Source organism: Amphimedon queenslandica, unplaced genomic scaffold, assembly GCF_000090795.2.
Source record: "Amphimedon queenslandica unplaced genomic scaffold, v1.1 AMPQUscaffold_13450, whole genome shotgun sequence".
NCBI lineage: Eukaryota > Metazoa > Porifera > Demospongiae > Haplosclerida > Niphatidae > Amphimedon > Amphimedon queenslandica.
This window is the reverse complement of record NW_003546314.1, coordinates 235,509-248,319: the sequence shown is the minus strand read 5'-3', so window position 1 is coordinate 248,319 and position 12,811 is coordinate 235,509. Positions and strand designations below refer to the sequence as shown.

Below are 12,811 nucleotides of genomic sequence, written 5' to 3'. Positions count from 1 at the left end.
TAGCTATAAAGGCTCCTACTAGCCTGCTTTGTCGTCCGATGTAGTTGCTAGAGTCCCACAAACTTTCTCCATTCATCTCCATTACGGTCACCAGTTCCCGGCAAACTAGGTTGCGCTCACGTGATCCTGTTTCCAATCCTGTTCAGTGTATAATATCTATGCTATAACAGGTTTGGAGGCTAAAATTTTGGCGAAATTTTAACTCTGTGTAGATCTATGCTTCTAAGCCTTCTATGTTGTCTTATCAAATTGGAGACTACAAATTTGGCGAATGGACCTCAATTCGCCAAAGCTTTACTCCTCCAAATTTTCTAGCTATACAGTAGATCTCTGGGTGCGGTTGGGTTTAGTCTAAAAGCTACACAGCCAAGAATCGGACTGTGTCATCTCTGATACAGGCCACTACAAGCTCGGGCCGCTACCCAAAATCAATGATTCAAGCCTGATGTCTATTTTGATACAGCCCTGACTGGCATCAATCTGGAATTACGTCTGTTGCTCTGGGCCATACACCAGCATGGTTGTATTATGGATTATCATCATGATTGTATCATACTAGATCAATTGCTTTGCAGGCTGCCCAAAATCCAATCCAAAATCCATGATACAGGAATGTATCAGGCTGATCCTGATTGATATCAGTCATGATTCAAATTAAAATTCTTGGCTGTGTAGAATCCTAGATAATTTATTTTATAAAAACTCATAATGAAGTCATTGTAAATTAGGTCATGCACATGCACCTAACCATTACTAAAGCTTTATGTCATCATTGTCATAAGATGAAGATACACTCTCATTCCCACCCGATCCCCCAAGCTATAAATTACTAAGTTGCCTATAGGATTCTCTGTATTTAAAAAGGGATTACGATACACTCCTTTTCAATCAAATAATATTTTAATATTGAGTCAGTGTACATTGTGTGCACAGTTTGTATGCAGCCAATGAAAATCGACTTAATTTAGCTTAGAGGCTTCAAAACGAGTCGTCATTACTTCCTGTAGGGGAAATAAAAAGAGAGAGTGAGGGAAAAAAAAGATAAAAGTGACAATTGAAACAGGACTATAATATAATCAGTACCTCTTCAGAATCAAGAACCATTTGTGCAGCTCTAGTAATAAGAATAATTTATTATAATACAATCAGTTAGATGCAGGGTAGTGTCACTCACTTATCAATAGCAGTCGTTGGTAGATTTTGCTCTACCCATTTCAAATCTTCCTCCTTGTATAAAAATAAAATTGCAGTAAAATTGGCTTTTAAACAAAGATTAAAATATAAAGTACTCACAGCCTCCATTGAAGTCAATTGCTGTTTGGTAGATTCTGACTTTCCACTCACAGGGCGCATTTTTACAGTTTCTAAGACAAAAAATTAATAATAACAACAATATTTAAACATTATAATAATTACCAAAGTTCTTGTTGGCTCCTTGTTCCTCTTCATCAGAGTCTCCATTGCTAACAGGTGAGTAGGCAAACCTGTATTCATAGCAATGTAGACATGTGAGAGTCATGTGATACAACCTACCTGAGTTTGTTAGCAGAAGGTCTCCATATTATCATAACTATTAACAGCATGAAGCAAAACAACATGTGCCAGAAGCACTCAATCAACCACATCTCCCTCCAATCCTAAATCAATAAAAATTAATAGTGTCAATGGTTACTTTTACTCACATTAGTGCAGTTACTCCTTGTAATGTATATGAACTGCCAGATAATGAATGTCAGAGAAGCTAAAATTTTGATTATATGTTATAGTATAAAAAATTAATGAGAGGTTATTGTCACTAACCAATGACAGTAGCAATGAGTGCATATCCAAGGTGATTGTACAATGCCAGTTTAACTGTGTTCTTCCTCACCCTCAAGTTCCTCCTGGTATTGATGAGGGCTGAAAATATGTGTGAACAATTAAGGAAAGTATAAGTAAAGGTCAAATGTACATGTACATGTGGGTGAGAATAAGAGAGGGTAAGGAGTGTTAATGCTAAGTAATGGCAGAGCTCTACATATAGAGAGGGTAAAAAGTGTTAATGCATTAAGTGGATATCCAGTAAACTATTCCAGTATCAAGGAGGAACAATAATCCAAAGGTAAGCATTGTAGTTAATCCATGATTACCAATACCCTAAATAAATAAAACCAATTAAGGGATTGACAGAGAATGATCAGTCACTAGAACTGTGCTAATATCTGAATAAATACTATCAAGATTGTGTGCTAACTAACCTTTGAGGCTCTTAGTACTCCATCAATGAAAGCAACGATAAAATAAACAAAGCCTAGAAATACCACTTTAGTAAGAAGATGACCCAACCTTGGTCTATAAGGAGTATGTAAAGGAAGGACGAGGTGTACTGTGGATTACTTGACAGTTCCAAATCCTTCACAAACAATAATGATCAATACTCGAGACAATGCTCTCTTAGCTGCAGACACAATCTCAGCAACATATATCAAACCAGAGGCTGTTGTAAAAAGATAATAATAAGTAAAATAAAATTCATAATGTAAGTGTACATTATATTATGGCATAAGAGTATGACACATTATACTGATGGCTTTCCCACAAAGCATGCTTGATGTATTAAAAAATTTTTTAAATTGCAAATTCTCTCCTAGTCATTTTTGGTGAAATTTGGCCAAAGTCTCATAATAGTGTATAGGGACTTTGGCCTGATTTTGAACAACTTTAAAAATTCATAAAAAATCCAAAATTGATTGGAATCAGTTCAAACTTGCTAAACAACATGAGAACATGTATGTGCATCAGAAAAAATTATTAAAATGGAGAATTTTCTCCTAGTCATTTTTGGCGAAATTTGGGCAAAGACCCTGTACTACAGTACAGGGACTTTGGCCTAATTTTTGAGCAACTTTAAAAATTCGTAAAAAATCCAAACTTGATTGGAATCAATTCAAACTTGCTAAACAACATGAGAACATGTATGTGCATCAGAAAAAAATTATTAAAATGGAGAATTTTCTCCTAGTCATTTTTGGCAAAATTTGGGCAAAGACCAGGCCTGGTACTACAGTACAGGAACTTTGGCCTAATTTTTTAGCAACTTTAAAAACTTTAAAAAATCTGATTTTGAACAAGATCAGCTCCACGAGCACTATGCCAAAATCCTGTGGAGAAACCCAGTATGCAATATAGTACTCTTACAATCTATTCCTCCATTGGCAGTTCCATACTCTGCAACAAAGAAAACCTTCTCAAGAAACCCGAGGAGAATGACGGCAAGGATCCAAAACTGAAGTCTAACGAGGTCCTTGTATTCCAAAGCCATTAGGACAAGCCAGAGGATGGCATAGAATATATAGAGTATCATCAATATACTGTACACCTGGAATAGGATTGAGAAGGAAGGAAAATGAGAGAGGAGAAAGGAGAATAGTAGTACACATAGCTAATATTCATTATTACTATCATAGCAGGATAGTCCACAAGGCTTAGGTATCCATATTTATTCTTCATGTCAACATGAACTAAAAAAAAAATATATAAATATATAAATAATAAATAAAAATTATTATTATTATTAATTAAAGTTTTTTTTAAATTTAATTTTAATAAATAAATAAGAATCAAACTTTTTTAATAAAAGGAATTTAATTAGGAAATGCTTAAACTAAAAGCAATAATGAAAGTACTTACAAGCAAGACTGAAATTGATATCATTCTTCATAGCAGTGGCCTCAATGACTACATCAAATACTCCACTGTTGTTAGTAGTGAAAGTGGCCCATTCGGGGTCATCAGGTACACTGCTGGCATTGTTAATAAGTACAGTGGTAGTAGGAGCCTCTGTAGGTGGTGGAGTGGTGGGAGCTGTAGTAGTAGTGCCATTAGTAGGGGCTGCTGTAGTAGTGTCATCATTAGGAGCTTTAGTAGTAGTGTCATCATTAGGAGCTTTAGTAGTAGTACCATCATTAGGAGCTTTAGTAGTAGCACCATCAGTAGGAGCTTTAGTAGTAGCACCATCAGTAGGGGCTGCTGTAACTTCAGTGCTAGCTGCACTCCTTTTAGATGCTGTTGTAGCAGTACCATTCTTTGTATTTGTGCTATTGGCAGCAGAGGATGGTTTCTTCTGAGACTAATGTAATATTAAAGGAGAGAGAGAGAGAGAAAAAAATTAATGACTCACGAGTGTTAATAAATTAGCTGAGAAAAAAAAGCATTTACTAACATGAAAATTAATATAGTCGCGTCCACTTGTGACTTTAAAGACTTGAGTATTAGTCATAACTATTTCATCAACTGTCCTAATAGCACAATTCTGTAAAGGAAAGAAAAAGAAGAAAAAATGAGACAGTAAGAAAAGAGAGCAGGACTAGTAAACATGCAGAGCATAGTAATTAAGCAATGAGCTTCAGTTAGATGTTAGTAATTAAAGTGAACAAACTGCATTATACCTTTTTATCAATGGCTTCACATTGGCTTTCGTACAAAGTTATCTTGAAGGTTATTACAGCCTCGTGAGCTAAAAACAAACAACAATTATTGCTAATGAAAAAAAGTAAAACACCAAATATATTACATGTAACTAATAGCTCTAATTTTTTAACACACGAATGGAAAGAGGGACAGAGTTAAAATACACTCCAAAAACAACAACAAATTTTACTGTACAGCTCTAAATTTTTGTCGGTCAAAAATTTTTGTTAAAGCATTCACTTGACAAATTATTATTAATTTTCTTAACGTATTTCTATTAGTATGCACATGTACATGTAGCACTATATTAAATTTAAATGGTAAAATGAAATAAATTTAAAAAATTATTCAAGTTCTAACAAACAAAAATTTGGAGCTAATTGATATGAACCAGTTAATGAGTGCTATCATTAAAGAGTGCTTATGATAACTTGAAACAAACATAAATAAGCACTAGGACTACATGTACATGTATGTACATGTACAAATGTATGTACAATGTAACTCTTAAAATTCATTACCAATATGCATGTACAGGCATACAGTCACTCATATACCAACAGCTAATGCTTATTTAACACATTTAAAACGATAAGAATGCTGCTATAATAGAACATAATTTCATTGTAGAACATTACCAAACAAAATAAACAAGTTATAAGCAGACAGTGTATTATTAGTACATGAACAAGTAGCTGGTTTTAATTTCACCATTGAGCATGCACATAATGGATCATAATGGAAGGTTTTATTTTGATGAATGGCCATCAAAATGCCAAATTTCTCTCCAAAATTTATTGGTTAGGTAAATAATAATGATAATTATTATTAGTAGTACCTGACATGTTTGCATTGTATAGTGACACTCTTATCCTTGAGCCTCCTGCCATAGTCAAACTGGTACAGCCAGAGCTGGAAGAGAAGGCAACCAGTTAAACTACACCCACCATAATGTGTGAAAGGACTCACCGTGTCTGTGTGTTATTAAAGAGGACCACTTTATTGTGCCCGTGATCTGGTACTGCTAAAGACAAGGAAAGGCAGCAAAGGAGGAGGAAGACAGATCGGAGCATACTGAAAGAAGAGAGGAGCAATGCAAAGACTGAAGAAGATGACAAAGATTTGGACACGTATGAAAGATGGCTGACCACACCTACAATAGGCGTGGTTTTGTGTGACTATTTTTTTGCAAGTTTTTGCTTGGTAGACTTATGAATGGAATATGCTCTAGATTGCTTTTAATAATTGACATTGAGCTAAATTTTGATAAAAGTGTCACTGGCTTTCTTTTATAAAAGAGGACCATACAGTTTACACTAAAAAAAGAATAAGTTATTAAAACCACACCTCTTACCAATAAGTGGGCGTGGTATCTCCTGGTGCGCATTAATTAGAAGATTGTTTACCGGCTGCCATAGCATTCCAGTGAAAGGCAAGACTTCTGCTAGCTACACATCAATACTAGGTCAACACTAGTCAAACAAATGTGGAAGGCCCCTCCTGATAAAAGCAGAGACGCCAGATAGCCGATAAAGAAATCTTACAATCCTCCCCTTCTCGTTTCTGCCACCTCGACTGGAGAGAGGAGCTCGCCCATGGACTGGTCTGCAGCAGACATCCTCCTTCTAGGAGCCGACGTGGACGAGTTTAGACTAGAGAAAAACATAAAACCGGAAAAGGTATGCTGGACACTGCGAAGCACACGAATACATGCACATTTACAAGCCACTGCAAGCATCTTTGATGATTGTTATCCTACTAGTCCTAGAATGATTTTCTTTCTCCTGTTTTTAGTCACTGGATGAAATTGAGAAGCTATGTGTCGATGAGAAGCTCTCCGTGTTTGAGAAAGCTTGCCTGCTAGTCGAAAGCAGCTACGATGTTCAGAAGATGTGGGTCATAGAGCAGTTACCATCTTTACTCGTGGCCAATAAACAAGGTGTCATCGATAAGATAGTACCTAAGCTACTGGTAAGATAATGAAATGATAATTATTTATAATTATAGTATTGTCATAAACAATATTAAAGATAGAAACGATTGCGTATGATGGATTTTATAAGTGATACTATAGGGAGCCAGGGTAAGGAAAAGGGAGAGCAGACCACTGAAATGCTTATTGGCTGGTTGAAGTGTGACTTTTTGCAACTTAGAGGATTATTATTGACTTGTATCAAGAGTAGTATAGTCACTAAATACCATCGCATCCTTATATTGACTATTTATATAAGAAACACCTTTTCATGTACATTTGTATTAATTACAGCCAATTGCAAGATCTACCTTGTTTACAGCACACCTTGTTTATAGCACTCTCTCTCTCTCTCTCTCTCTCTCTCTCTCTCTCTCTCCCATTAGGAGTCTTTCCATAGCAGTATAAATATCGAGCTCCACAGAACTGGTAGTAAAATATTCTCTTTGGTTGCAAAGGATAACATAGTGGATCCATCTGTCTTTGTTAGCTCTTTTCTACCAGCTGTACTCAGTCATTTTGAAAATAAGAACCAATGTAGTACAATATTATAATTAGTATGCTTATTATAAGTTTCTCTCTTTCTTTTAGCCATTGGCAGTTACTGGTTTGATACACTAGTAAATATAATTCCATATTTACCTAAAGACACACTGAAGCATAAGGTGACTTTCATTCATTGCATGAGTCTGCAGTTATTAAAAGTTGTACTGTGCATTTGTAGATAATGAACATTGCACGCTTAAGGGGGCAGCTGTCTCAGCCTGTGCCTTCCCGCCAAACCTGCTGCAAGATCATAGCAAAAATGGCTGGTAGTCTAGAGGCAAACTGGTATGGAATAAATGAAATTGATGAACATTAAGAAATAACATTTACATGATATATACATTTATGTATCCGCAAAAAGGCTAAGACTCAGCATCAATGAACTACATTGTACATGTATTCATGCAATTTTTAGCTGAAAATTCTGCATATAAATGCATGCGTACATGCATTATACATATACAATGTACAATGTACTTCTGCCTCTCTTTAGGGTCAAGCAAGAGCTACTTTCTCTTGTCAAGGCACTGGCACAAGATGTTGATAATGATGTTAGAGAGACAATGTGTGGAGAGCTAGCATGTTTTGCCAAGTGTATGGGGTACGTGCATGAGCATATAAAATAGCTTTAATTTACTACATTTACATGTATGTACAGGTTTCCCACAAAGTATGCAGCATTTTTGAGTAATTTAAATTTTTTTCAAATCCAAATTTTATTGGAATCAACTCAAAGTTGATACACAACATTAGGACATCTACAATGTACATGTATCAGGAAAAAATATTAAAATGGAGAATTTTCTCTTTGTGATTTTTGTCAAATATCCTAGCTGTAATAGTACAAGGCCTTTTGTCCAATTTCTGAGCACACTGACAAGAAGCTGCATTAGCACTATGCCAAAATCCTGTCAGAAATCCTATATGCATGTATTTACTATTTTTAATGCTAATGATGCTAATGCTAAGATGTTCAAATATTGTACACATGTACATGTACATCTACTGTACCATTATTTTTGCATGTAAATCAGAATGCATATACTCTTACATGTATACGATTATTATTGCTACTTTTTGCTGCAGTCGTGATTCATGTGGTATGTTCATTCTACCTGAAGTGATTGAGCTGTCAAGAGATGAAGAAGTTGGTGTGAGATGTGCTGCAATGGTCACCATAACAGAACTGCTGCCATCACTGGATGAAAGTATGAAGAATGTACAGTGTACTACAGTCATTATACACATGTGTACATGTATGTACATTTACATGATACAGGCATACAGTGCAATACATTAACATGTACATGTACATGTAGCTATACATGTACATGTATAATGATTGGTATTTTTATAGACTCGTTAGAAAAGACTGTGGTTCCATTGGTAATGGAGCTATTGGAGGAATCAGAAACTGGTAAAGAGATGAGACTAAGAATTAAATCATCTGAAATCATTGGACACTTAGCCCATGAACTGAAAGGTAAGAAGAGTACAGTTACATGCACATGCATACATGTATATGTAGTGCGTAACTTCATGCATGCTTTGTGTGAAATGCCTGTTTATACTGTGTACATATACATGTATCTCTCATCATGTATCTTTAAGGATACTTAACGACGGATCAGAGTTTCCAAATGCTCAAGCTTTTTGAGAAGCTCTCCCAGACGTCATCTCTAGTGTCTACCGACTCCAAAATCCTCTCCCCTCACACTGAGGGACAGATAACATCTTCAAGTACCAGCATGGCCTCAAGGAACTCATTCTCTCCACACATCACTAATGATGATGGAGCTGAGTGCAGGAGACTATGTGCTTATAATATGCCAGTACGTCTTTTAGCATATACAGTACATGTACATGTAGTTTATGCAACATACACGTGTATACATGTAGATTGTACATGTACATGCATGTACTTATAGTATGTATTATTCTAGTGTTGATGGTGTTATTAATTATTCTACAGGCATTGATGCTGTTTGCTGATCGTCTGAAGGACACCAATAGATTAATAACAATCCTTAAGTCAATGATAAGTGACAAACATGAAAAAGTACATACACTAGCTATTACACTAAACTGCACCACTAGCTCTCTCCTTATCCTCTCTTTCTCCTACTACATATACTGTACATGTACATGTACATTTCATTTTTCTTTTGCTAATTCTTTTTCTTATGATCAGGTAAGGCGTACAATAGCCAGTGGTTTTCACGAGGTTGTATCGATACTTGGTGATAGGAGCAATAAAATCACTAAAGAATTTGCCACATTACTGAACGATGACAACATAGAGGTACCTATTAATGTACATGTACATGTGTTATATGTATTGCTTATATCCGCCCCCACAGGTACTGTCTGCTATTGTAGATCATATCCCTGATATCATAGAAGTCCTTGCTGTGGCTCATAATTTAGACTCCAAAACGCGAGTGAGTCATAAACCGTCTCGTGACTTTATTTTATATTTCTTGTTATGTCCATAGCAACCAGGTATCCCTGAGCTGATACAGCCGTTGCTTCATTTTGAGCAGTTGGCCTCGTCCTGTCGTCAGTGGCGACTGCACAGTAACCTCCTGGATAGTTTATCCTGTTTGACCAGATGCATGACGTCGGATCAACTTTATTCTAAATTTGTTCCAATTTATTGGAAATGTATTTCTAGAAATGTAAGTACATGTATATGTACATGCATCTACATGTACATACATGTATATATGAAGAGTTATTGTGTACATGTGCATGTGTTTTTTATTTTCACACATGTAATTACTTGTACATTGTATGTTTTGTTTACAGGGAGTCAGTGTACATGACATGACAACACCAACCACTGTGAGTTAATGGAAATTAACTTAATTTGTTTGATACATGTACATGTACATGTACATGTACATGTACATGTACACATGTTCAGAATTTAATTAGTAATTTGGGACGTGGGTGGACTGCCTTTGTGGGTAAAACCATGCATCAATGGTGAAGTGGAAATTTACATATAATATTATACACTGTACATGTACATTATACATGTAATTGATGATGGTTATTCTCTCCTTTCTTAGTACGTGTTGCCTGTCAAGTTAGCTGCTCTGAGGACACTATGCTCTTACATTAAATACATCAGAAAACTTGAGCAAAGGAGAGAAATCTGCTCACAATTTATATTAGGCAAGACACGCATGTACATGTACATGTAAATTTAACATAAATGTACATGTACATACATGTACATGTACATACATATACATGTAGATCTTGTACCATTACATGTACATGTACAGTACGTTACATTACATGTTATGCTTCATTACAGATTGTGCACATCATGAGAGTCACAAGCAGAGGCTACTCTTCATTTATGTTTGTCAAATTATTCTGGAGAACTTCTCTCGACAGTTCTTTAAGGAGCAGGGATTCTACTCGGCTCTGTTAGACCTATCTAAAGTACAGCACTAGATTACAATACCATGATAGCTGGAAAGTTTCCTAGCAAAAAAACTTATGTGGTTGGGTGGATCTCAGTCTATTTGTGGTTTTTATTTTTGTGGATCATCAGTCAAGTACCCATGCCTTTCATTAACCTGCTAATAATAATGCATGATTTTTAATTTTGTGGTGTCATTCCAAACTACAAAAACCCAAAAGTTTTTGGCCACAAAACTTTCCAGCTACGTATACATGTACATGTACGTGACAGATGTATTGTACATGTATTTAATTTTGTACTCTCTCTCTATGTCTCTCTTATTCTCTCTCATTTTCTTTTTCTTTCCCCAGGATCCTTCCAGTAATGTTAGGCTCAAATTATGTTCCTTGCTCTCTCAGCTAAAGACAATCATCCTCCTTCCCACTGATAGGGAGAAGCAGCAAGCCTTTGAGTCAACCATATCCACACTACTCATGGATAAAGACGCTGAGACCATTGCTGCTGTTAGCTGTGCAGTAAAAGAAATGGCTAAGATTAACTATAGGATACAATCAGTTAGTGTTTTTTTACTGGTTTACAATGTATTTTTTTGATCAAATTTTTTGAACAAATTCCTCAGATTTTGATACGAAAAATCAAAAATTGTTTTCCTACAAATTTTGACAAAAGTACATGTACAGTACATGTAATAATTCACAGAATGATGAAGGACGCATCACAAAATTTGTGAGGATATATTTTACCACAAAAATAAACCATTGTACAGTACTATAGTTCAGGGCACAATGTACATGTACATGTGTACTATAGGACATGCCTCTTACATGTATGTACCATTACATACTACATGTACATGTACAATGTACATATAAAAATACAGTTCTACTTGTATTTACATGCATTGCAGTTCTAATGTATTTACATTCTTTCCTCTCTCTCTCTCTCTCTCTTTTCCCTATCTCAAGATGATACCACATTCATTGTTAGAAGAGGATCTTATTGACAAGGAGAGAGAAGACGAAGAGCAGCAACTATTGAAAGATGTTAGTTATGCATGTACAGTCTACATGTACATGCATACGCATTAATCATTCATGTCTATATACACATGTAAAGTAGTTGTACATTGTACATGTACATGTACATGTACATGGAAATAAATGGACAACTGTATTGTGTGTATGCATGCATTTTGATCAGTGTCACTGGTCAAAAAATGATAGCATAATTATCACATAATATTCTCTTTCTATTAAATAATAATATTTTGCTCAAGATTGTGTACTCATTGTAGGAAGAGCAGGAGAGGGAGAGAGACAAAGACGCAATTGCCACTAAATTATCGGCAGATTTCCGTCGATCAAATCGAGGAGGAGGAGCGGGTGGTCAGAGTCCTGGGATGGGAAGGTCTCTAGCTAGTAAGAAACTGAGTGGATCTAGTGCAAAGAAGTCCAGTCCCAGTGTTACAAGGAAAGGAAGTGGTTTGGGATTAAACTCTACGACTTCAGGTTCATGTAGTCTCACTAATTCACCTAATCCTGCAAGACAAGGAGGGAAAGCATCATCAGCTTCAGGTAATGGAGAGAGAGAGAGAGAGAGAGAGAGAGAGGAGGGAGAGAGAGGGAATGGTTATTGATGTAACATTTATCTTAGCTGGTACTACCAAGAAGCGTAAAGGATCCATAGAGTCTACTGATAGTAATGATAAAGGTACAGTACATTTAGCATGTCTTTATACTTGTACTAATATACACACTGTACCATAATGTCTATGCCTCTATTTTACTGACCTACCTAATATTTTCATACATGTACATGTAATTAACGTGCTGTCCATGTAGGTAAAGGATTCTTAAGTACTGGATCAAGCAAGCAGCGTACATCAGCTACTGGAGGATCATCTCCTAGCCTCTGTCCTTCTCCTGGATCATCCTCGCCTACTGTAAATAGAGCAAAATCAAGAGAAATTTTGTCATCCTCTCCCCCATCTACAACCAGTAAAAGGTAACGTATCTAACATTATAATAAACATCTACATGTATGATTATATCTAATATGATAACTCTCTCTCTCTCTTTTATTTCAGTTCTCCAGCATCAGGTTCAAAGAAATCTCAATTGTCACATGCCACAAAAGCAACGAGGGGAAGCTCCTATAATTAGTATTTCATTAAGAACAAAACGAATGAAATGCACACGTTGTATACACACACACACACACACACACACACACAGATACTAATAATACTAATAAATATAATACTACTAACTGGTTGAACTGGTTTTCTCACTCGACTATTATTTTAATAATAAAAATGATGCACATTGCACAGTAAATTTCTTGGAAAAACTCCTTTCCTGACTATAAAAAAATTTAATTTAAGTTTTTAATATTAAAAGAACCTT

At 35.7% G+C, this 12,811-nt stretch overlaps 2 protein-coding genes across 2 annotated transcripts; one reads left to right on the top strand and one right to left on the bottom strand.

Annotated features, from left to right (window-relative positions):
• Positions 1 to 834: 834 nt before the first annotated feature.
• LOC100638638 (transmembrane protein 87A-like) lies at positions 835 to 5,628 on the bottom strand. Its single transcript, XM_003385756.3, has 18 exons — positions 5,419 to 5,628; positions 5,288 to 5,361; positions 4,428 to 4,495; positions 4,202 to 4,291; positions 3,670 to 4,108; positions 3,439 to 3,500; positions 3,178 to 3,358; positions 2,377 to 2,476; positions 2,238 to 2,331; positions 2,059 to 2,136; positions 1,801 to 1,909; positions 1,683 to 1,741; positions 1,534 to 1,637; positions 1,417 to 1,484; positions 1,294 to 1,364; positions 1,175 to 1,227; positions 1,084 to 1,114; positions 835 to 1,001 (listed from the first exon to the last, which is right to left on the bottom strand). Exons 1-18 carry the CDS (start codon positions 5,520 to 5,522, stop codon positions 960 to 962), a joined length of 1,827 nt encoding a protein of 608 aa, XP_003385804.1. The 5' UTR covers positions 5,523 to 5,628; the 3' UTR covers positions 835 to 959.
• Positions 5,629 to 5,839: 211 nt separating this feature from the next.
• On the top strand, positions 5,840 to 12,778 carry LOC100638510 (serine/threonine-protein phosphatase 4 regulatory subunit 4-like). Its single transcript, XM_019995245.1, has 22 exons — positions 5,840 to 6,128; positions 6,244 to 6,420; positions 6,808 to 6,958; positions 7,013 to 7,086; positions 7,146 to 7,252; positions 7,461 to 7,568; positions 8,054 to 8,175; positions 8,325 to 8,450; positions 8,579 to 8,799; positions 8,940 to 9,026; positions 9,159 to 9,269; positions 9,328 to 9,408; positions 9,463 to 9,645; positions 9,776 to 9,811; positions 10,042 to 10,147; positions 10,293 to 10,423; positions 10,757 to 10,960; positions 11,372 to 11,449; positions 11,701 to 11,980; positions 12,060 to 12,116; positions 12,248 to 12,410; positions 12,493 to 12,778. Exons 1-22 carry the CDS (start codon positions 6,045 to 6,047, stop codon positions 12,566 to 12,568), a joined length of 2,763 nt encoding a protein of 920 aa, XP_019850804.1. The 5' UTR covers positions 5,840 to 6,044; the 3' UTR covers positions 12,569 to 12,778.
• Positions 12,779 to 12,811: the final 33 nt, after the last annotated feature.